General features: G+C 37.3%; 1 protein-coding gene across 8 annotated transcripts in view; it reads left to right on the top strand.

The window, feature by feature from the left end:
- Positions 1 to 22,928, top strand: part of GAS2 (growth arrest specific 2) — a 168,212-nt gene that overhangs the window by 101,939 nt on the left and 43,345 nt on the right. For 5 of the 8 annotated variants that reach the window (XM_043875190.1, XM_043875203.1, XM_043875220.1 and 2 more), the window contains one exon: positions 3,689 to 3,796. In XM_043875190.1, coding sequence (XP_043731125.1) covers positions 3,689 to 3,796 — 108 coding nt within the window. Of the gene's footprint in view, positions 1 to 3,688; positions 3,797 to 20,066; positions 20,163 to 22,536; positions 22,621 to 22,928 lie in introns of those variants that run through there. The other 3 variants (XM_043875242.1, XM_043875238.1, XM_043875231.1) reach the window with 3 other exon arrangements.

Below are 22,928 nucleotides of genomic sequence, written 5' to 3' on the forward strand. Positions count from 1 at the left end.
AGAGGGGAAAAAAAGAGTAAAGAAGAATAGTGAAGAAGAAAAAGAAAAAAATGGAGAAAAGAGTAAAGAAGGAGAAAAAAAAGAGACACAGACCTGTGTTAAAATGTCATATTCCAGTGAATAGTTCCAACAATAACTGCCAGTTTAGAAACTTTCAATGCGTCTTCACATTTCCTTGTTTGCTACTTAGGAGATTTGTGGAAAATTGGGGGAAAAAAATAGGTTACCCTTAATGTGGTAATACATCCCACCTTCTTTAATCAAGCAAGACATCCTAAGAGGAACAGAACACAGTGGAGTCATTCAGATTAATTTATTCCCCAGATGTCCTGATAAAGTGACTCAGCTGTGATAAAATGATGGGGTCGGGTTTAGTTCCCTTGTGTTGAGCCTGTTCCCACACGAGTTGAATACAGTTCTAAGAAACCAGTCTTACTTTCTTCCTCTTCTCCATCGACTTCCTCAGTCTGGGGATGAGAGATAGTATAATTCTGAGTAATCAGGCTCCTCTTGAAATCCCATTTCAGCAGAATACTGGCTGGGTTCCTGGCCAAAAAGAGAACACCTGCCAGACTGACTTATCCCAAGGTAATGTAAGAAGCACAGGTGTCATCAGTAACTGTTTACTTAACAATGTATTTCCATTACCCAGAGTCTGGCCTTGTCTCTTCCATTTCTGCCTCCAGCTCTCACACAACTACACAAAAGCCCTTGATTTAAAAAAAAGCAAGTATATTTTCAAAGCTTAGGAAGACATTAGAGAAGGACAGACCACTTGAGAAAATGTTTCTTGTATTTTCTTTCATTTGATACCAACAATTTCTGTATTTTGTCTAAAAACACTTCAGGATGGAAATACTTTCCATACATACTTGTGACTGTCATTTCTTAGCAGAGGAACCACTTGAATAGCAATTTAATGTCTGTTCAATTACGAAGCTGCAGAAAAGCTATGCCAAGCATGAGTCTCTTAAAGTTTGGTCCATGTGCTTTTATGATGCTGATTGTTGGATATTTTTTTGGGCAGGTGGCCAAAGTCTTTCTCCTTTCCTCCATCCCCTCTCCTCTCCCTCCTTTCCTTCTTTCTTTCTTTTTTCATGGAATTATTGTGGTGCTGAGAAAAACTGTACTACTTCTAGCAATTGTATTCAATAAACAGTTTATTTACATATATATTTATAGTTTTAAAACATGTTTATAAATACATATAGAAAGAGGTACACATATCAGAATACTTAAAACATTTGAAACAGTACACATTCATTGGTCCTGTAACCACCTCCACTCCAAACTATGGTTCTGCATTATAGAAGGGAATATCATACTTCTTGTTCTATTATCGCCATCTTGTTCAAGAATATCTCTTAAAAAAATCCCTAGGGATAGAATTCTATTAATACTGGGGGAGTGGGTAGATGTATCTATAGCCCAACTATCATATGGTAGGAAAAACTCAGAACTCAAAGACGTGGGCCTAATCACTAACATAATTAGGTATTTCACTTTTTCAATGACGGTCATCTCTAAAATTCTTTGAATCTAGTTGATCTGTCACACTAATTCGCTCTTGTGTCCTATCTAAGTCCCTCTGCTTATTTATTCAATGTATATTTATTGAACACATATTATATGCCATTAAGACATTGTGTTTTATTTCAAGGATTTAAAACTGTAACGAAGTACTATCTCAATCCTCAAGTAACTCACAATCTAGCAAAGAGACATTATGGTGAACCAGCCACTGAGATGCAATGTGCTGTAACACAAATAAGTAACAAGAATTGTAGCTTTATATGTTGACAGAATTAGGAATTCTAGAGGGAGCTGATGAAAATATATATCCTGAAATTGGTTCTCATTTTCCCAGCAGTAGTATTGGTCCTCCTTGGCATGTATTGGCAGTATTGGCATGTGGGATTTTAGCTCACTGACCAGGGATCACACTCATTCCTTACCTTGGGAGCACAGAGTTTTTAGCCACTGGACTACCAATGAAGACCCCACAATTGTATAGCTCTTAAGATAAATTTTGCTTCAGGATTCCCCCACTTTTTCTAGCTTTCCCCTCTAATGTCTTATGCTTTCATGCTTTCTGGAGCCTCACTTATTCTAGGGAAACCAAGTGGTGTAAGTCCTTTATTCCAACATGCAAGTGAGTTCCTGTGTTACCCTTCCCACAGTTTTTTCTTAGTGGAGTGCTGATTGAAGTCAGACATTTGAGTCTGAACTATTTGAAGAAATGATTGAACTTCTTTGATGACAAAAATCTAGGAATCATGTCTTCGTGGAAGTAAGGATTTGGATGAGGGGTTCCCAAGCCAATACATTCAGAATCTAAATTTATTCCATACAGCTTCTCAGATGTAGGTTGAGCATGATTTAGATCTGCCATCTATGGAAACTTTGACTCAATACGCAAGGTATTATTTTGGATTGTCTGGTTGTGAAAGTCACTCAGTAGTGTCCAACTCTTTGCAACCCCATGGGCGATACAGTCCATGGAATTCTCCAGGCCAGAATACTGGAATGAGTAGCCTTTCCCTTCTCCAGAAAATCTTCCCAACCCAGGGATCGAACCCAGGTCTCCCGCATTGCAGGTGGATTCTTTACCAGCTGAGCCGCCAGGGAAGCCGAAGAATACTGGAGTGGGTAGTCTATCCCTTTTCCAGCAGATCTTCCTGACCCAGGAATCAAACTGGGGTCTCCTGCATTGCAGGCAGATTCTTTACCAACTGAGCTATCAGGGAAGCCTCTATTGTCTGGTTGGTTGGCTACTTTAAGAGAGGACAGGTATGAGACACAGAATGGCAGGTTCCCAACAAAGGAAAACATAAATAAACCTTATTCCTAAGATCATGGACTATATATTGTCTTTAGTTGTCACAACTGTTTATAAGCATTTTGCATTTATCATTTAGTATATGTATTTTTTAAAGAGTAGGGAGAACCCCATGGACAGAGAAGCCTGATGGGCTACAATCTATAGGGTCACAAAGACTCAGACATGACTGAAATGACTTAGCATGCATTGCACATGGAGATAAAACAGAAAATTTGATAGACATGGATTCTATAAAATACATATAAACTGTCAGATAGTGCTATGAGAATGGGTCTTGGAAGATGGGAATTACTGAGGAGTGAATTGCCAGATTAGTCTGGATGAATTAAAGATGACAAAAAGAGTTCAAAATAAGGTGAAGCAGTAGTCTCATTTTAAAATAATAATAAAATTTAAACTCTCATTTGTTTTGAAAATGGGTAAAATTAATATTAAAATTATGATAGGGAAGCATATGCACTATGTTAATACAGATGCTGTTCTAGCCGTCAGTAGACTTTCTTGGCAACACAGTGTACACAGTCTTCTTAATTCACTAAACGTGAGAACCCAGCACATCAGCCCTACACTGCCAGTTGATTTGCTCCCGATTATCCTCCAGCATTATTATTGGCCTCAGCCACTTAGGCCTTAGTGCAGTTACTGGCCTGCACAAAGTGCCTTCAGGGCCTGACCTTTACATAGTTAAGATTTAATATGATATTTCTGTGCTCACATCATGTCCATAGTCTGATAGAGAACACATTTAAACGCGTTAATGGTTTAGGGGCCTTTGAACCCGTGAAACAAATTAATCTAAGTGGAATCTGATTAAGGAGAATGAACTTGCCAGCTCTTCTATTTCAGGTGAAGCGGATTTCTGAAGATCCTCCTTGCAAATGCCCAAGCAAGTTCTGCGTGGAGAGGCTCTCTCAAGGAAGATACCGTGTGGGAGAGAAGATCCTTTTTATTAGGGTAAATTTTCACTTTTCACTTGACAGCTTGTTCTCCTGAGCATATACAGAACTTGAGTTGCGGGTTACAGGGAAAATATGACCAGTAACTAAGCAGGAACTTCCCAGGTGGTGCTTACAATTGGGTTTGAAGACATGAGGTATGGAAATTTTATTATCATACATAATTACTGCTGAGGGCTAAATATATACAACTTTATCTTTTTACATGTACACCAAACAGATCATAGAATCAAATTGAATGAGGAAAAGAAGAGAAAACAAATTCCTTTTTGGTCTAGGCATTTAGTTTCAAAGGAACTAAATCTGCTTCAATGGGTAATAAGAAACACTATTCGGCCCTGGTTTTCCATATCTTAAGTTTGGGAAATGATCAACCCATGGGACCTGATAACTTTCAAATTATTTGATTATGACTTTTGAAAAAGTTTGGGTTATGAACCAGGGTGAGGAAAGTCAAAACTCATTACAATAGAGTGATTAAATGATGACTGCCATTATTTTACTGGTTTTCTGTGTTAGAATAAAGAAATAGGGGGCCTGTGCCAATGAATGATTTGGTGGCCTCTGACCATTTTTCAGTCATCCTAATTAAAAATCTGACTAGATGTCATGAACAATTTTTGATTGTAATTATTAACTTAATAAAGTAACATTTCAGGCTATGATCTGCTTTGTTAATCATCAAGAAAATTTAATCTCTCAAAATGTTTGTTGCTTTTCCTAAGACCAAGAGAGAACAATCCCTAAAAAATACTTACAAAGAAAGACTATTCCTTAGAAAGTCATAATTACACGGTTCTTTTAGTAATCTGTGTCTAACACATTTACTGCTGATTTACTGTTCTCAGCATAAGCTAGAGTTAACAATTTCATGTCTAACCAAATTCCAAAGTTTGTTGACAACACCCAATGACTTGACTTATGTATGGATTATGATTATTATGCATTTTTGTTATTGTGAACACATTTTCTCATTACACATTTTAGTCAATACGATAACAACCAATAAGAATGAAAAATTAAGAATGTGTACGGATTACTGAGAAAGAGCCCAGAAGACGTTTCTGCAGATGATATCTTTGCTAAGCATATGCTTTATCTGTGGGTTTGTAGAAACCAGTGTATGATTGGATACTTTGCATACATGGCTATCTAATGTTTACTAATGTAAATACATCTATATGCTTATGTACATATGTTGATTTATATGCATAAGTCTCTAAAGGTGAGGGAGAAATCTCTACCCAATATAAAGAATCCTTTAGTTTTTCTGGAATTGAGCTGCAGGAGTTGCTTGTATATTTTTGAGATTAATCCTTTGTCTGTTTCTTCATTTGCTATTATTTTCTCCCAATCTGACGGCTGTCTTTTCACCTTACTTATAGTTTCCTTTGTAGTGCAAAAGCTTTTAAGTTTCATTAGATCCCATTTGTTTAGTTTTGCTTTTATTTCCAATATTCTGGGAGGTGGGTCATAGAGGATCTTGCTGTGATTTATGTCGGAGAGTGTTTTGCCTATGTTCTTCTCTAGGAGTTTTATAGTTTCTGGTCTGACATTTAGATCTTTAATCCATTTTGAGTTTATTTTTGTGCACTTCTGGGCATACACACTGAGGAAACCAGATCTGAAAGAGACACGTGCACCCCAATGTTCATCGCAGCACTGTTTATAATAGCCAGGACATGGAAGCAACCTAGATGCCCATCAGCAGATGAATGGATAAGGAAGCTGTGGTACATATACACCATGGAATATTACTCAGCCGTCAAAAAGAATTCATTTGAACCAGTCCTAATGAGATGGATGAAACTGGAGCCCCTTATACAGAGTGAAGTAAGCCAGAAAGATAAAGAACATTACAGCATACTAACACATATATATGGAATTTAGAAAGATGGTAACGATAACCCTATATGCAAAACAGAAAAAGAGACACAGAAATACAGAACAGACTTTTGAACTCTGTGGGAGAAGGTGAGGGTGGGATGTTTCAAAAGAACAGCATGTATACTATCTATGGTGAAACAGATCACCAGCCCAGGTGGGATGCATGAGACAAGTGCTCCGGCCTGGTGCACTGGGAAGACCCAGAGGAATCGGGTGGAGAGGGAGGTGGGAGGGGGGATCGGGATGGGGAATAAGTGTAAATCTATGGCTGATTCATATCAATGTATGACAAAACCCACTGAAATGTTGTGAAGTAATTAGCCTCCAACTAATAAAAAAATTTAAAAAAAAAAAAAAAAAGAATCCTTTAGTACAAGGGGATATCTCCAAGGTTTTTAACTGTCACTTTTAGGCAAATATGCTAATAATCCCCTGCTACAGTGGGAATTCTCTTGTTTCTAGTTTATCAAAAACAATTTCTCAAAGCCCCAGATTTTGCATTATACCTTCCAATGAGCAGCACTGTTTTTGAACTACCTAATAGACCAACAAAGCTAAATGCAGTCAATTTCTGTCTATGGTACAGATAAAAATTTGCTCTCTTCCAAGGTTTAAATATATCAATTATTTTTCACTGTCTTTGGAGTGATGATGAAACCTCCTTGTTGACTTCTGTAGTAACAGAGATTTAGGTATTTCTATTTAGCCATGCTGTGTATCTTTGAAATGTAAATAGATGGCTTTCAGCCTAATGTCATGGTCTTGTGGAGGAGAGAGGTAAGAATTTTCCTTTGTTCTTTTGTTCATTCAATTAGTTGGTAACTAACCAGGCTTCAAGTACTGAAAAATCACTTGGCAATATAAAACTGTATAAGCTTGTAGGAAGGTTTTCAGAAATATGTCTTAGATGCCATGAAAATGTCTATACTCTTTGTCAACCCCAATGCAACTCCATGTAAGTATTTTAACAATACTATTCCATGTAAACAATTTAACAATAATTTTAAAAACTGGTCCTCAGATATGCAGCAGTATCATCTGGGAAATGGTTAGAAATGCAAATTCTTGAGACTGCCTCCGGACCTATTGAATCAGACGCTCTGAGGGCGGGGCCCAGACACCTGTGCTTTAACAAGCCTTCTAGATGATTCTGATGCATCGTAAAGTTTGAAACCACTAAACTAAAAGAAAGAACTAACTGTATGAATGAAAAGATCTGGTTTTTAACAATACAATTAGAAATCACTTGCATATCTGATCATGGAAGAATATAACCATTGAGATACTAGGAATGATTATTTTAAAGACTTCTCTATATCATGAGAAAAAACTGCAGATACAATGTTAAGTGGGAAAACAGACTTTGAAATTGTATTTGCATATAAAAATATCTGTGTATAAATCAAATGTGATTAAGACTTAAAGGGAATAGGAATAATTGAAAATATTTTTTTAATTTTCAGAAGGCATTATGAGTGAATAATTTTTTTCTGTTCTACATTTATTTCTGATGATAGTAAAAAGCAAGGATCTTTAAAAGAGTTGCAAATGTGAGAATAAATAAATGGACTTCTAAAATATATCAGATTAATTAGCTCACTGCTCATTTTTCTGCTCTTTTGCCTAAGCTTTTTAGCTTCTGGACAAGAGTAGAGAAGTTTGTTGGCACCATGGTCTTGTTTAGACCAGGCAGGGCTTTGCATTTTTTTGTGAACTTGTAGTATATTTTTCCTTGGATGAAGCTCTCATCTTTCCTTATTGTTCTTCACTATTTTATATTTCCATTGTGAAAACTCACACAAATTGTTTTCAGTTAGCGCTAGGAAATGTATAAACATAAAATAAATGTCCCTTCTCTTTTCAGACCCCATCAGTGAGCCATATGCTCAGTTTTCTCTCTGCTAAAGTTTTAATGACTACAAATTTTATAGTCATTAAGGTTTTTATCATTTGATATCCCTTTCCTTCAAGGCTCAGTTTTTAGTTACATGCAAATAATCTAATGCAATAAACTGACCTGTGCTAATGCATGAATTGGATGTAAATAATTCCAGTGAATAGAACTTCCATGGGGTGAGATCTTTACATTTAACACAGTTGCTCTCCTGTTCTGATAGTAGAGAATAAGAGCAAGCCAGTGGGCTCACATGTGGTGAAGTAGCTGATGTTTTTTGTGCTTTGGGCACTAATACGATGACTAATTTTTTGCTTAATTACAATTTACCACTACCCTAACTTTAGCATTGTTCAAAATGTGTTTCAAGGATTTATAGTTCTAGAAGATGTTAAAAAATATTATTCATAAAGAAGGGTCATGACCATGGGTTTAAACAGATTTTTTTTTTAATAACTCTTATTACTGTTAACTGACTCTATTAGCCTCTATCTTAGCACCAGTGATATCTCACTTTAACTTCTCATTGCAATGTTGCCATTCTCATTGCACAGCTGAGAAACACAGAGGTTGAGTAACTTCCCAGATTATAAGCAAATAAGTGATGAAGCTCAGTTCAGTTGAATCACTCAGTCGTGTCTGACGCTTTGCGACCCCATAAGTGATGAAAATAGGGAAAAACCACTAGATTATTCAGGTATGACCTAAATCAAATCCCTTATGATTATCCAGTGGAAGTGACAAATAGATTCAAGGGATTAGATCTGATAGACAGGGTGCCTGAATAACTATGGACTGAGGTTCCTGACATTGTATAGGAGATAGTGATCAAGACCATCCCCAAGAAAAAGAAATGCAAAAAGGCAAAATGGTTGTCTGAGGAGGCCTACAAATAGCTGTGAAAAGAAGAGAAGCAAAAGGCAAAGGAAGAAAGGAAAGATAACTCATTTGAATGCAGAGTTCCAAAGAATAGCAAGGAGAGATAAGAAAGCCTTGCTCAGTGGTCAATGCAAAGGAAAACAATAGAATGGGAAAGACAGGGATCTCTTTAAGAAAATTAGAGATACCAAGGGAACGTTTCATGCAAAGACGGGCACAATAAAGGACAGAAATTGTATGGACCTAACAGAAGCAGAAGATAATAAGAAGAGGTGGCAGGAATACACAGAAGAACTATACAAAAAAATCTTCATGACCCAGATAAACACAATGGTGTGATCACTCACCTAGAACCAGACATCCTGGAATGCGAAGTCAAGTGGACCTTAGGAAACATCACTATGAACAAAGCTAGTGGAGGTGATGGAATTCCAGTTGAGCTATTTCAAATCCTAAAAGATGATGCTGTGAAAGAGCTGTGCTCAATATGCCAGCAAATTTGGAAAACTCAGCAGTGGCCACGGGACTGGAAAAGGTCAGTCTTCTTTCCAATCACAAAGAGAGGCAATGCCAAAGAATGTTCAAACTACCACACAATTGCACTCATCTCACATGCTAGCAAAGTAATGCTCAAAATTCTCCAAGCCAGGCTTCAACAGTATGTGAATTGTGAACTTTCAGATATTCAAGCTGGTTTTAGAAAAGGCAGAGGAACCAGAGATCAAAGTGCCAACATCTGTTGGATCTTCAAAAAAGCAAGAGAGTTCCAGAAAAACATCTATTTCTGCTTTACTGACTATGCCAAAGCCTTTGACTATGTGGATCACCAACAAACTGTGGACAATTCTTAGAGATGGGAATACCAGACCACCTGACCTGCCTCCTGAGAAATCTGTGTGCAGGTCAAGAAGCATCAGTTAGAACTGGCCATGGAACAACAGACTGGTTCCAAATTGGGAAAGGAGTAGTTCAAGGCTGTATATTGTCACCCTGCTTATTTAACTCATATGCAGAGTACATCATGAGAAACACTGGGCTGGATGAAGCACAAGCTGGAATCAAGATTGCCGGGAGAAATATCAATAACCTCAGATACGCAGATGACACCACCCTTATGGCAGAAAGTGAAGAGGAACTGAAGAGCCTCTTGATGAAAGTGAAAGAGGAGAGTGAAAAAGCTGGCTTAAAACTCAACATTCAGAAAACAGATCATGGCATCTGGTTCCATCACTTCATGGCAAACAGATGGGGAAACAATGGAAACAGTGAGAGACTTTATTTTCTTGGGCTTCAAAATCACTGCAGATAGTGACTGCAGCTATGAAAGTAAAAGACCCTTGCTCCTTGGAAGAAAAGTTTTGACCAGCCTAGACAGTTAAAAAGCAGAGTCATTACTTGATCAACAAAGGTCTGTCTAGTCAAAGTTATGGTTTTTCCAGTGGTCATGTATGGATGTGAGAGGTGGACTAAAACCAAGCTGAGTATCAAAGAACTGATTCTTTTGAACTGTGGTGTTGGAGAAGACTCTTTTTTTTTTTTTCATTTATTTTTATTAGTTGGAGGCTAATTACTTTACAACATTGTAGTGGTTTTTGCCATACATTGACATGAATCAGCCATGGATTTACATGTGTTCCCCATCCTGATCCCCGCTCCCGCCTCCCTCTCCATCCCATCCCTCTGGGTTTTCCCAGTGCACCAGCCCTGAGCACTTGTCTTATGCATCCAACCTGGGCTGATGATCTGTTTCACCCTTGATAGTCTACTTGTTTCAATGCTGTTCTCTCAGAACATCCCACCCTCGCCTTCTCCCACAGAGTCTATAAGTCTGTTCTGTACATCTGTCTCTTTTTCTGTTTTGCATATAGGGTTACCATTACCATCTTTTTAAATTCCATATATATGCGTTAGTATACTGTATTGGTGTTTGTCTTTCTGGCTTACTTCACTCTGTACAATGGGCTCCAGTTTCATCCATCTCATTAGAATTGATTCAAATGAATTCTTTTTAATGGCTGAGTAATATCCAGCAATCCCACTCCTGGGCATACACACCAAGGAAACCAGGTCTCAAAGAGACACGTGCACCCCAGTGTTCATCGCAGCACTGTTTATAATAGCCAGGACATGGAAGCAACCTAGATGCCCATCAGCAGACGAATGGATAAGGAAGCTGTGGTACATATACACAATGGAGAAGACTCTTGAGAGTCCGTTGGACTGCAAGGAGATCAAACCAGTCAATCCTAAGGGCAATTAGTCCTTAATGTTCCTTGGAAGGACTGATGCTGAAGCTGAAATGCCAGTGCTTTAGCCACCTGATGTGAAGAACTGACTCATTTGGAAAGGCCCTGATGCTGGGAAAGATTGAAGGCAGGAGGCGAAGTGGACAACAGAGGATGAGGTGGTTGGATGGCATCACCAACTCAATGGACATGAGTTTGAATAAACTCTAGGAGTTGGTGATGGACAGGGAGCCCTGGTGTGGTGCAGTCCATGGGGTCACAAAGAGTTGGACATGACTGAGCAACTAAACTGAAGTGATGAAAGTAGGATTCAAAGGTCCAACTCGTGAATATATACTCTTTTGCACTAAATAATACTGATTTATTTATCTGGGATTATCTGAGATTTCCTGGAGGGCTGAATATATTGATGTGATATATTAATCATGTGAATGAGATATATTATGTAGCATTTTCTAAATGTATCTGACCATGGATATGGTCCCTATGCCACCTTTTTTTCCCCAGAGTGTTATTGTGGGGTAGGAGGTCATGAAAACATACTTTGGGAAAGACATTATCAATCAAATTAATTAAAAAATAATTTGTAACATAAAATTGTATGAAAGTTTTCTACAGTTTGCCAGAGTTAAAATCCATTTATATCAAAGTGCAGCTTCCCAGGTGGCTTAGTGGTAAAGAATCTGTCTGCCAATGCAGAAGTAGGAGACATGAGTTTTATCCCTGGGTTGGGAAGATCCCCTGGAGTAGGAAATGGCAGCTCACTCCAGTGTTCTGGCCTGGAAGTGTCTCATGGACAGAGGAGCCTGGTGGGCTATACAGCCCATGGAGTTGCAAAAAGTTGGACAAGACTGAGTACACATGTATACACATATCGAAGTATTTCTAAGAAATGTTGAATTTATATTGTTTTATATGTAAATTCCATTTGGAAATTAGGATTGAAGGAAATGCCTGGAAAACTTTAAAGGAAAGGCAGCTAAAATTTAATAAACATCTGCACCAGGCATTATAACAGGTGCTTTATGTACATTGTCTCACTGACTTCTCTGCCACTGAGCTGGAAAATGTTTTTATCCTTTTGTTATACATGAAAAGACAAAGACTTAATTAAGGTTAAGGTTCTTAAGTAAATAGTATGATGCACAAAATCTAGGTCCTGACTCCCAAATCCATAACACACTCCATTCTAAGCTGCCTGCCTAGGGCAGGTCCATTAGATGCAGATTTTTATTCACAAGATTAGTCCTGTAAAAAGGACTTGCACCTTTTTCCAATAAGTTTAAGGCTCAACTATGTAGTAGTGTTTTCCTTATATCATTTTTACTTTACAAATATTCAGATACAAAAAGTATTACAATTGCATGATCAATAGTACTATGCAATATAAGGCAAAGGATATAATTTGTTTGCCCGACTGTATTGTGGTAGTAATAAAAGTTATAACAATAATTATTAGGTGTTTACCTGTATGTCAGACACTATTCAAAATGGTTTATATGGCCTATGTAAGACAATAAGGTATCTTACTTTCCACCATTATATCTTATTTTTTTTAATTGAAGGATAATTGCTTTACAGTATTTTTGATGGGAGGGAGGTTAAAGAGGGAAGGGACCTATGGCTTCCTATGTTTTCATACCTATGGCTGAATCATGTGGATATTTGGAAGAAAACATCATTATATCTTATATCTTTTTAGGGGAAGTCAAAAGATAATCTTTTACATTGCTAATATAGTTTTCTTGTCTTTTTACTAATTATTGATATTTTTAAGTGGATTGATATTATTTTAAGACATTTTAATAGCAGATGTTTATAACTGGGTAAACTGTATCAGTTTTCATTCTAACACTCTGAAGAGTCTGAATATTTTTTTCTTCATATTTTAAGAAATCTGACTACTTAGGAAGCCTAAAGAAAAGGCAATGAATAATTTAATTGGAACTCAGCAAAGGGATTTGAAATGTTATGCAGTCACCTTCATTATACTAGTTTTGAATTAAGTCATCACAGATCAATGGAAAGGCCACCCACATTATTATTGATTCTTTGTAATTTCTTCTTTACTATAAAAAATCTTCAGGGTTATACCTCTGTGTAGAAATCAACTCACTATAACAAGCCAGGCGAAAGAGGTACCAGAGCTCTGTTGCTATAGCAATGCAGCCTGGCACTGTCTTCTGGGACTTGCTCTAAGGGAAGGTCCAATGATAGGGAGTAATGTGACTTTCTTTTCTGCTCTTATGGCATATATTGATTTACTGTGAATAAAAAGTAACATGGCTCAAATTGCATAACTTTCCTGGTAATGAAAAATGGGCTCTTGTGTAAAAATGAAAAGGAGTTTTAAACAAGTAGCAAGGAATAAAACTTTCATTTATCTTAGTGGAAACATTGTGCAAACAGCCCTTCCTCAGTAGTTGAATGTTGAAAATTCATTTTCTTGAATAGCAAGGATATAAATATTTCATATAATTTAGCAATTTATGGGAGCAGCGATTATAATTTCAAAACTATCTAATGGGTTATATTACTTTTAGGGAGAAAATGGTCATGTTTGCCTCTGATACACATATAAAATCTCAAAGCATTTATAATGTTCTAATCCATGATGAGAGAAACATGGCTGTTATTAGGGCATGAATATTTCCAGACTGAGTACCTTTCTTTGCCCAACTGCCTCAAAACTGAACACTAATTCAGGAAAAGCAAGCAAGAACACTTAAAATGTATTCAAACACTTTAAGATTTCTTTTTAATAATATCTTTGCTCCATTAAAGATACTCTCTTTTCTTTGTAATTTATTCATGTTCAAATAAGGCTGGACCAATAGGATATAATTTACACTTTGGTAACACATCTCTCAAAGGGCTTGCAAATGTTAATGTCTTCTTAACCTCTTTCTTTCAGAGAAAAGTATATATCTTGGATGAATACAAAATAAACAAATAGTGATTGACCACAGCTATAAAAAAATCAGCTGAGTTAACCTTTCTGAGATTTATTCCTTGAGAATGAAAACCTTTAAACATAGAAAAATGTGAGCTAGACTGTTCATGATTGCACCCAGCACTACATTTGACACTAAATTGAAAAGCAAGAAAAAAAAATACAATTAGATATCTCTTAAAAGAATTGAAAGAGTAGTATATCTGGGCCATTCTCTATATTCCTATTTAAGTTAGAGAAGTATATGAAGTGTGAAGAACAATAATAAATAAGAGCTCAAAACCAAAAATTCTTTTCCTTGAGAATTTGCCAATATTTGCCACTTAGCAGTGAGTAGATTTTTTTTTTTAATATTATGTCTACCTTTTAACTGAACTGATAAGCATTTTTACTTATCTCCAACTGGATCAGCAAAGTTTACCATGCCTTTAAGTCAATATATGTGTGACTCTATTTCACCTTGAATCATTTTCTTTTGCCATTCCACTACATCTAGAATAAATGGATACTATTTTTTACTAGCCACAAATAAAATTATTTAAGCTTACAAAAACATTGGAAAAGTAAACAGCTTCAACTGAGGAAATACACAGGACCTATGATTTTTGTTCCCACTTTCTGCATTGCTGTACCTTCCAGCCATTGAGATAAATTAATTGTACCAGATTTATCATGGATTCTTTTTTTTTTTTCATTTATTTTTATTAGTTGGAGGCTAATTACTTTACAGTATTGTAGTGGTTTTTGTCATACATTGACATGAATCAGCCATGGATTTACATGTATTCCCCATCTCGATACCCCCTCCCACCTCCCTCTCCACCCGATCCCTCTGGGTCTTCCCAGTGCACCAGGCCCGAGCACTTGTCTCATGCATTCAACCTGGGCTGGTGATCTGTTTCACCCTAGATAATATACATGTTTCGATGCTGTTCTCTCGAAACATCCCACCCTTGCCTTCTCCCACAGAGTCCAAAAGTCTGTTCTGTACATCTGTGTCTCTTTTTCTGTTTTGCATATAGGGTTATCGTTACCATCTTTCTAAATTCCATATATATGTGTTAGTATACTGTAATGGTCTCAGCCATTAAAAAGAATTCATTTGAATCAGTTCTAATGAGATGGATGAAACTGGAGCCCATTATACAGAGTGAAGTAAACCAGAAAGATATCATGGATTCTTATATATATATATAGACAATAAGGAAACCAAGTATTAGGAAGTTAATTATTCCCCAAATGTCACACAGCTATAGGAGTTAAAATCTTTCTTTGAATTCAACATATCTGATTTCAGAGCCTGTGTTTTAAACTATATGCTATTCATTCTATTTCAGACTATCTAGTCTTTGGCATGTCGAGTTGTGAGTATTGCTGCTCAGCTTTCAACATCCACTGATAATTAATCTGTAGTTAATGTGTAGTTCCTAACTTGCTTGTTCCTTTGCTGCTATGGTTTGGTAAAGCATGGAATTTAATAGCCAATGCCTGTTAGAAGAGATTACCCAAGAAACAATCTTAGAAAGCAATAATACCCTCCACACACACAAAAAAAAAATTCAGAAAAACCAGGATGGTTTTCACATTGTTCAACATAGTTATTGATTTTTTTTCAATATATTGACCAGACTTGAAAGATCTTTCCCGAAAAATGATTTATTTGGTGAACGAACAAAGGGATATTCTCAATTTACTACAATTATATATTTCCATTTCCAGTTTGCTTTTATGTTATCAATATTAAATTCCATTAATTTTGTAATATATGAAAGGATTTTCTGACCATGACATGGTGGGTCAGAGAGATGAAATTGCCTTTTGTACCTTTTAGTATTTTTTAATAAAGGGTCTAAATTAGACTGTGACAAAGTACAATCTGAAATCATTTTCCCTAAACATAAGTTTTGATTACTTTTTTATAATAGTTTTTCCTAATTGTGTTACTTGGTGGAGGGTGCAGTGTTTCTTTTGTGTGGTTTATAAAGTACACTTGTGCTGTGTGCTATGCTGAGTCACTCAGTCGTGTCTGACTCTTTGTGACTCTGTGGACCATAGCCCGCCAGGCTCCTCTGTCCATGGGATTCTCCAGGCAGGACTACTGGAGTGCCTTGCTCCAGGGGATCTTCCCAACCCAGGGATCAAACCCCTGTCTCCTAAGTCTCCTGCATTGGCATGTGGGTTCTTTACCACTAGCGCCACTTGGAAAGCCGAATTGTACTTCCTTATACATTATGGCATATTTTCACTGGGGCTTCTCTGCTGGCTCAAAGAATGGTAAAGAATCTGCCTGCAATGCAGGCGACCCAAGTTCAGTCCCTGGCTTGCAAAGATTCCCTGGAGGAAGGTATGGAAACCCCTTCCAGTATTCTTGCCTGGAGAACCCCATGGGTGGAGAGGAGCCGGACAGGCTACAGTCCATGGGGTCCAGAGTCAGACACACAACCGAAGCAACTTAGCACACATATTTTTCATTACTACTTTTTGAAAAAAATCAGTGTGATTGTTAATTTATACATTTTCTTGATGTTGAAACTGCAGATAATAGATATTTAACAATTTTCCCAAGGTAATCCAGCTAGTAAGTGGCTGATCCAGGAATAAATTATATTGTATTTCTTTATATATTAAATTCCATATATTTAAACATCACTGCATTTTGGACTGTTTTGTTCACTATGAGGGCTACTCCATTTCTTCTAAGGGATTCTTGCCCACAGTAGTAGATATAGTGGTCATCTGAGTTAAATTCACCCATCCCAGTCCGTTTTAGTTCACTGATTCCTAAAATGTCAGTGTTCACTCTTGCCATCTCCTGTATGACTACTTCCAATTTGCCTTGATTCATGGACCTAACATTCCAGGTTTCTATGCAATATTGCTCTTTACAGAATCGGACTTTACTTCTATCACCAGTCACATCCGCAACTGGGTGTTGTTTTTGCTTTCACTCCATCTCTTCATTCTTTCTGGAGCTATTTCTCCACTCTTCTCCAGTAGCATATTGGGCACTTCCTGACCTGGGGAGTTCATCTTTCAGTGTCATACCTTTTTGCCTTTTAATACTGTTCATGGGGTTCTCAAGGCAAGAATAATGAAGTGGTTTACCATTCCCTTCTCTAGTGGACCACGTTTTGTCAGAATGCTCCACCAATAGACAAATCTCAAAAATGACAAATCTCAAAATCTCAAAAATGACAGAATGATCCCTGTTCATTTTCAAGGCAAACCATTCAATATCACAGTAATCCAAGTCTGTGCCCCAACCAGTAATGCTGAAGAAGCTGAAGTTGAGTGGTTCTATGAAGACCTACAAGACCTTCTAGAACTAACACCCAAAAAAGATGTCCTCTTCATTATAGGGGACTGGAATGCAAAAGTAGGAAGTCAAGAGATACGTGGACTGACGGGCAAATTTGGCCTTGGAATACAAAATGAAGCAGGTCAAAGGCTAACAGAGTTTTGCCGAGAGAACCCACTGGTCGTAGCAAATACACTCTTCCAACAACACAATAGGAGACTCTACACATGGACATCACCAGATGGTCAATACCAGAATCAGATTGATTATATTCTTTGCAGCCAAAGATGGAGAAGCTCTATACAGTCAGCAAAAATATGACCAGGATTTGACTGTGGCTCAGATCATGAACGCCTTATTGCCAAATTCAGACTTAAATTGAAGAAAGTAGGGAAAATCACTAGACCATTCAGGTATTCCCTGAATCAAATCCTTTATGATTATACAATAGAAGTGTCAAGTAGATTCAAGGGATTAGATCTGATAGACAGAGTCCCTGAAGAACTATGGACAGAGGATTGTGACATTGTACAGGAGGCAGTGACCAAGACCATCCCCAAGAAAAAGAAATGCAAAAAGGCAAAATGGTTGTCTGATGAGGCCTTAAAAATAGCTGAGAAAAGAAGAGAAGTGAAAGGCAAAGGAGAAAAGGAAAGATATACCCAATTGATTCACAGTTCTAAAGAATAGCAAGGAGAGATAAGAAAACCTCCTTCAGTGATCAGTGCAAAGAAATAGAGGAAAACAATAGAATGGGAAAGACTAGAGATCTGTTCCAGAAAATTAGAGATATTAAGGGAACATTTCATCTAAGAATGAGCACAATAAAGCACAGAAATGTTTTGGACCTAGAAGAAGCAGAAGATATTAAGAAGAGGTGGCAAGAATACACAGAAGAGCTATACAAAAAAGATCTTCATGACCCAGATAACCATGATGGTGTGATCACTCACCTAGAACCCGACATCCTGGAATATAAAGTCAAGTGGGCCTTAGGAAGCATCACTATGAACAAAGCTAGTGGAGGTGATGGAATTCCCGTTGAGCTATTTCAAATCCTAAAAGATGATGCTGTGAAAGTGCTGCACTCAATTATGCCAGCAAATTTGGAAGACTCAGCAGTGGCCACAGGACTGGAAAAGGTCAGCTTTCATTCCAGTCCCAAAGAAAGACAATGCTAAAGAATATTCAAACTACCACACAATTGCACTCATCTCACACACTAGCAAAGTCAAGCTCAAAATTCTCTAAGCCAGACTTCAACAGTATGTGAACCAAGAACTTCCAGATATTCAAGCTGGTTTTAGAAAAGGCAGAGAAACTGGAGATCAAATTGCCACCATCCGCTGGATCATTGAAAAAGCATGAGAGTTCCAGAAAAATATCTACTTCTACTTTATTGACTACGCCAAAGTCTTTGACTGTGTGGATCACAACAAACTGTGGACAGTTCTTAAAGATATTGGAATACCAGACCACCTGACCTGCCTCCTGAGAAATCTGTGTGCAGGTCAAGAAGCAACAGTTAGAAACAGATATGGAACAACAGACTGGTTCCAAATTGAGAAAGGATTACTTCAAGGCTGTATATTGTTACCCTGCTTATTTAACTCATGCAGAGTACATCATGTGAAATGCTGGGCTGGATGAAGCACAAGTTGGTATCAAGATTGCTGGGAGAAATATCAATAACCTCAGATATGCAGATGACACCACCCTTATGGCAGAAAGTCAAGAAGAATTAAAGAGCCTCTTGATGAAAGTGAAAGAGGAGAGTGAAAAAAATGGCTTAAAACTCAACATTCAGAAAACAGATAATGGCATCTGGTCCCATCATTTCACGGCAAATAGATGGGGAAACAATGGAAACGGTGAGAGACTTTTTATTTTGTGGGGGTGGGGGGGCCTCCAAAATCACTGCAGATGGTGATTGCAGCCATGAAATTAAAAGATGCTTGCTCCTTGGAAGAAAAGTTATGACCAACCTAGACGGTATATTAAAAAGCAGAGACATTACTTTACCAACAAAGGTCCACTAGTCAAAGTTATGGTTTTTCCAGTAGTCATATATGGATGTGAGAGTTGGACTATAAAGATAGCAGAGTGCTGAAGAATTGATGCTTTTGAACGTGGTGTTGGAGAAGACTCTTGAGAGTCCCTTGGACTTCAAGGAGATCCAACCAGTCCATCCTACAGGAAATCAGTCCTGAATATTCCTTGGACTGATGTGGAAACTGAAACTCCAATACTTTGGCCACCTGATGCGAAGAGCCGATTCATTGGAAAAGAGTCTGATGCTGGGAAAGATTGAAGGCGGGAGGAGAAGGGGATTACAGAGAGTGAGATGGTTGGATGGTATCATTGAATTAATGGACATGAGTTTGAGTAAGCTCTGGGAGTGGGTGATGGACAGGGATAACTGGCGTACTGGAGTCCATTGGGTTGCAAAGAGTCAAACACGAGTGAGTGACTGAATTGAACTGAACTGAAAATATCACGCAGTAAATTCCCCTTTGAAGTGTTTTTTAAATTTTTGGAATAAATGAAACCCTTTGTGTTTTCTTCTGTTTTTGATTTAAGAATCATTTCCCTTGCATCACATAATAATGTGAAATTGTAAAGTTTATACGATTTTTCTTTCTTCTTTTTGTAGTCTTCCCAACAAGAACATTTCTTGGTTAGTTTACATGTTCTATGCTGATATAAATATGAATAATTTTTAAAATGAGTTTTGCAAAGTGAAAGTATATGAAACAATTTTACAGAAAGGGTGTCATGTTCTTAAATTATTGATGAGTCTCCTAGCAGCCAAAGAACAAACCTGTGAAATATCTGTCATTATAAATTGTGCATCATCCTTCCTTGCATCCTTGGCAAGGGCCAAGTTGCACAAACAGGATGCAGCCAGATTCATTAAGAAACATACTTTATAACTGTAGCTATCTTGAGTTTTCACTGAACATAGCATGGTAGCAATTTTACCATTACTACATTGACTATAATAAATTAGGACTCATTTATTTTGTGGTATCTTTTTTGTAAGTCAGTGAGTTAAGTTTCTACAGACTCAGTCATGATAGACCTTCTAATAGTTGACATTTTGCATTTCAGTTCCTCAGTAAATCATGGAATCTTGCTTGGTTCTGGACCCAGAAGGTACCTTCATCATCTAACTGTCAAGACTTTTACTGAATAAATGTTACTGATTCGTTTCAAATTTTTATTCACTAGAATGGTGTGTTCCACTTATAGTAGTAGTAACATTTTCATTTGAAGCTTGGTTGTATGTTGTTTAGGATATATTCTCTCATTTCCTGCCGTCTTGTTAGAGGCATACTAAGACCTTGAGGAGATTCCCTGTGTAGATTTGAGGAGGAACAAGATATAAGAATTTGGGTTTAATATTAATGTTAGGATATGTACTCAATTTGTTTTACTCTAATGAGAGTCCTAATATTGCCAAAAAAAAAAATAAATAAATCACAGTGAGTTATTTCAAGATATTTACCCCATTTCCCTAAAAGAACACCTGCAAGAAATCACTACATTATATGACTTTTCTCCGAGCTGTAGCTTTCTCTTACCTTCATTTCCTTTTACATACCAACTTCTCTTGCCAACCTCTAATCCTCCTGCACTGTACTCATACCTTACTCTTCCAACACTCTTGGCTGTTATGGAGAAATGCCTTCTCTCTCACCCAGAGGTTGTATAATCTAGCTTGTATTACAGATATCACATTTTAGGGGGCTATAAACTCCATGGAAAAATTATAATTATTTGAAATATCACCATGTAAAGGACTTTCTCATGCTTTCTCTTTTTTAACTAGCTCTACAATTTTTTTTTTCATTTTCACAGAAACTGACACCTTAGTTAACAGTCTCTAACTTTCACTCTAAACGTGGTCATTTGTTCATATTTTTCTTGAAACCAAGCCTCATAGAACATGTGGGGCAGAGACAATTGGATAGTGCCTCCGAGGCCTCATTTGAAGGCAGGTAAAGGGCGGACCTGGGATTTCAAATTCTTTTCTAACTTTGGCATTAGGCATAAAGTCCCCAAGGACTCCATTCCAAACTGCAACACCCAGATAAATAGTACCACAGTAATTTGTCATCATCCATCAATATGTTAGCCATGATAATGTTACCCATCTGGTACTCTTCTTTTGATAATCATGGTCTTTTGAAGTCCTCGATTAATAGAGAAATTATGAAAACATAAGGCACACAGAGCCTGAGGAGTGTTGTTGGCCTGCCCACCTGTGGCTAAAGTAGGTTTCAGCCTGCACAGAGGCACTTTGGACCACAATGTATATGTCACAAAATCCTGTCCCCATGGCGATATTTACAAAGTATCTTTCTACCTTCTTCTAATTTCCCTATCAACCTACAACCAACATGACAAGGAGCCAAAAGTGTTCTCAGAAGCCAAGAGAGGAATGAGCTCTTATCCAATCTTGGGTAGCTCATCTACTGTATTTATTCAACATCTTAAAATGAAAAGAAATCCCACAATGAACACTGGAAGAATTCCAAAGAAGCCTGAATTTTTAATTGACATACTGGTAGCAAGGATTGAGTGGGATCTTTCTTTATGTACAACATCCATAGATCTGATGGATAACACACATACATGCATGCACACACCTGCACACACACACACACATATATATGGTAGAGATGAAATATTCTAAGGATAAAGTGGAAGATAACCTTGAATAGTAAGTTACAGCCATAAAAACATCTAATTATGAGAGGGGAAATGAATGTTTCCCAAGGATAACTTTACTTTGAAACCCTGATGCTTAGGCAGAGAATCTGGGATGTATCCTTCAATTATAACTAAAGGACTTTCAACCAATCACCTTTCAGATAAACTGGGCATCTCCTGGTAAATATGTGACCATTGTGAGATTTCTAATCTGCATAAATACACTACCTACATACATTTTAAATTTCAAGAGAAGAAGTATTAATATACTCACATGTCACACAGTTTTCTGAGTGGAAATATAATGGTGAAACCTTGAATAAATGCAAGAGGTCAAGTAAGTATGGAGGTCAGAACAAGATGGCAGGATATTCACCATTTAAGGAAGTCTCATAGAGAAAATAAAGACTGCATTTACATAACAATTTTCTCTATAGTTTCATGAAACCTTCTCTAGAGCCTGGTATATTTCAGTTGTGGAATTGAGAAACAGACTTGATGTCTGTTTTGGGGAAAAATTATTTCCTTACGTGTATCTCTTGTTGTTATAGTAAGAATTCAGCAAGGAACAGGAGACCGAAGGACCCCCCAAAATGGATAGTTCTAAACATTTATATTTTAAAATGTCTACCAATTCTCAGACGGTGTATGCCTTAGTTATCACTTAATGTGGATTATTAGGCCTAAAACTTCCCTTGACTCTAGGATATGAAGAAATGTAAGAATAGTCATTATAACTTGAAAGTAAAGGTTTTCTTTAATCTTGTCAAAAAAGATCACAGTTTGCATTTTCAGGTAACATTCATGCGCCTTTCTGCTGTTGAGACAGAGAGCATTTTATGAACTTCATATCTTCTTGTTTCAGTAGGGTCTTCATGGCTGTGACTATGTCTCCATAGCCAAAGCAAAGCAGACGTTGAAGGTAATCACTTAGATAGTTTAAGTAATGATTTAGTAATTTAAGAACTTAGGGGAAAACTTCTCCACATTGCATTCACTGTGGACTCTTGGCCTCCCATCAAGTGAGGGAAGCTGAGCATCCAAAAGTGAATTTTGTAACTGTTGTTTTTGTCTTTTTCAGTGAGAGTTTAAAATGCTGCTTCTCCTTTGGTGTTCCCATAATAGTTTATAAAAATGACAACCTAGGGCTTATGGTGGGTGGGTGGCAGGCAGTAACCTAGTAATTTTTGTCTTTTCTTAGTGCAATTTCCTTGCTCCAGTGTGTTCGTTACTGAGCTTGTTATCAAAATTATTTGA

This window comes from Cervus elaphus, chromosome 2 (genome assembly GCF_910594005.1).
Source record: "Cervus elaphus chromosome 2, mCerEla1.1, whole genome shotgun sequence".
Lineage (NCBI taxonomy): Eukaryota > Metazoa > Chordata > Mammalia > Artiodactyla > Cervidae > Cervus > Cervus elaphus.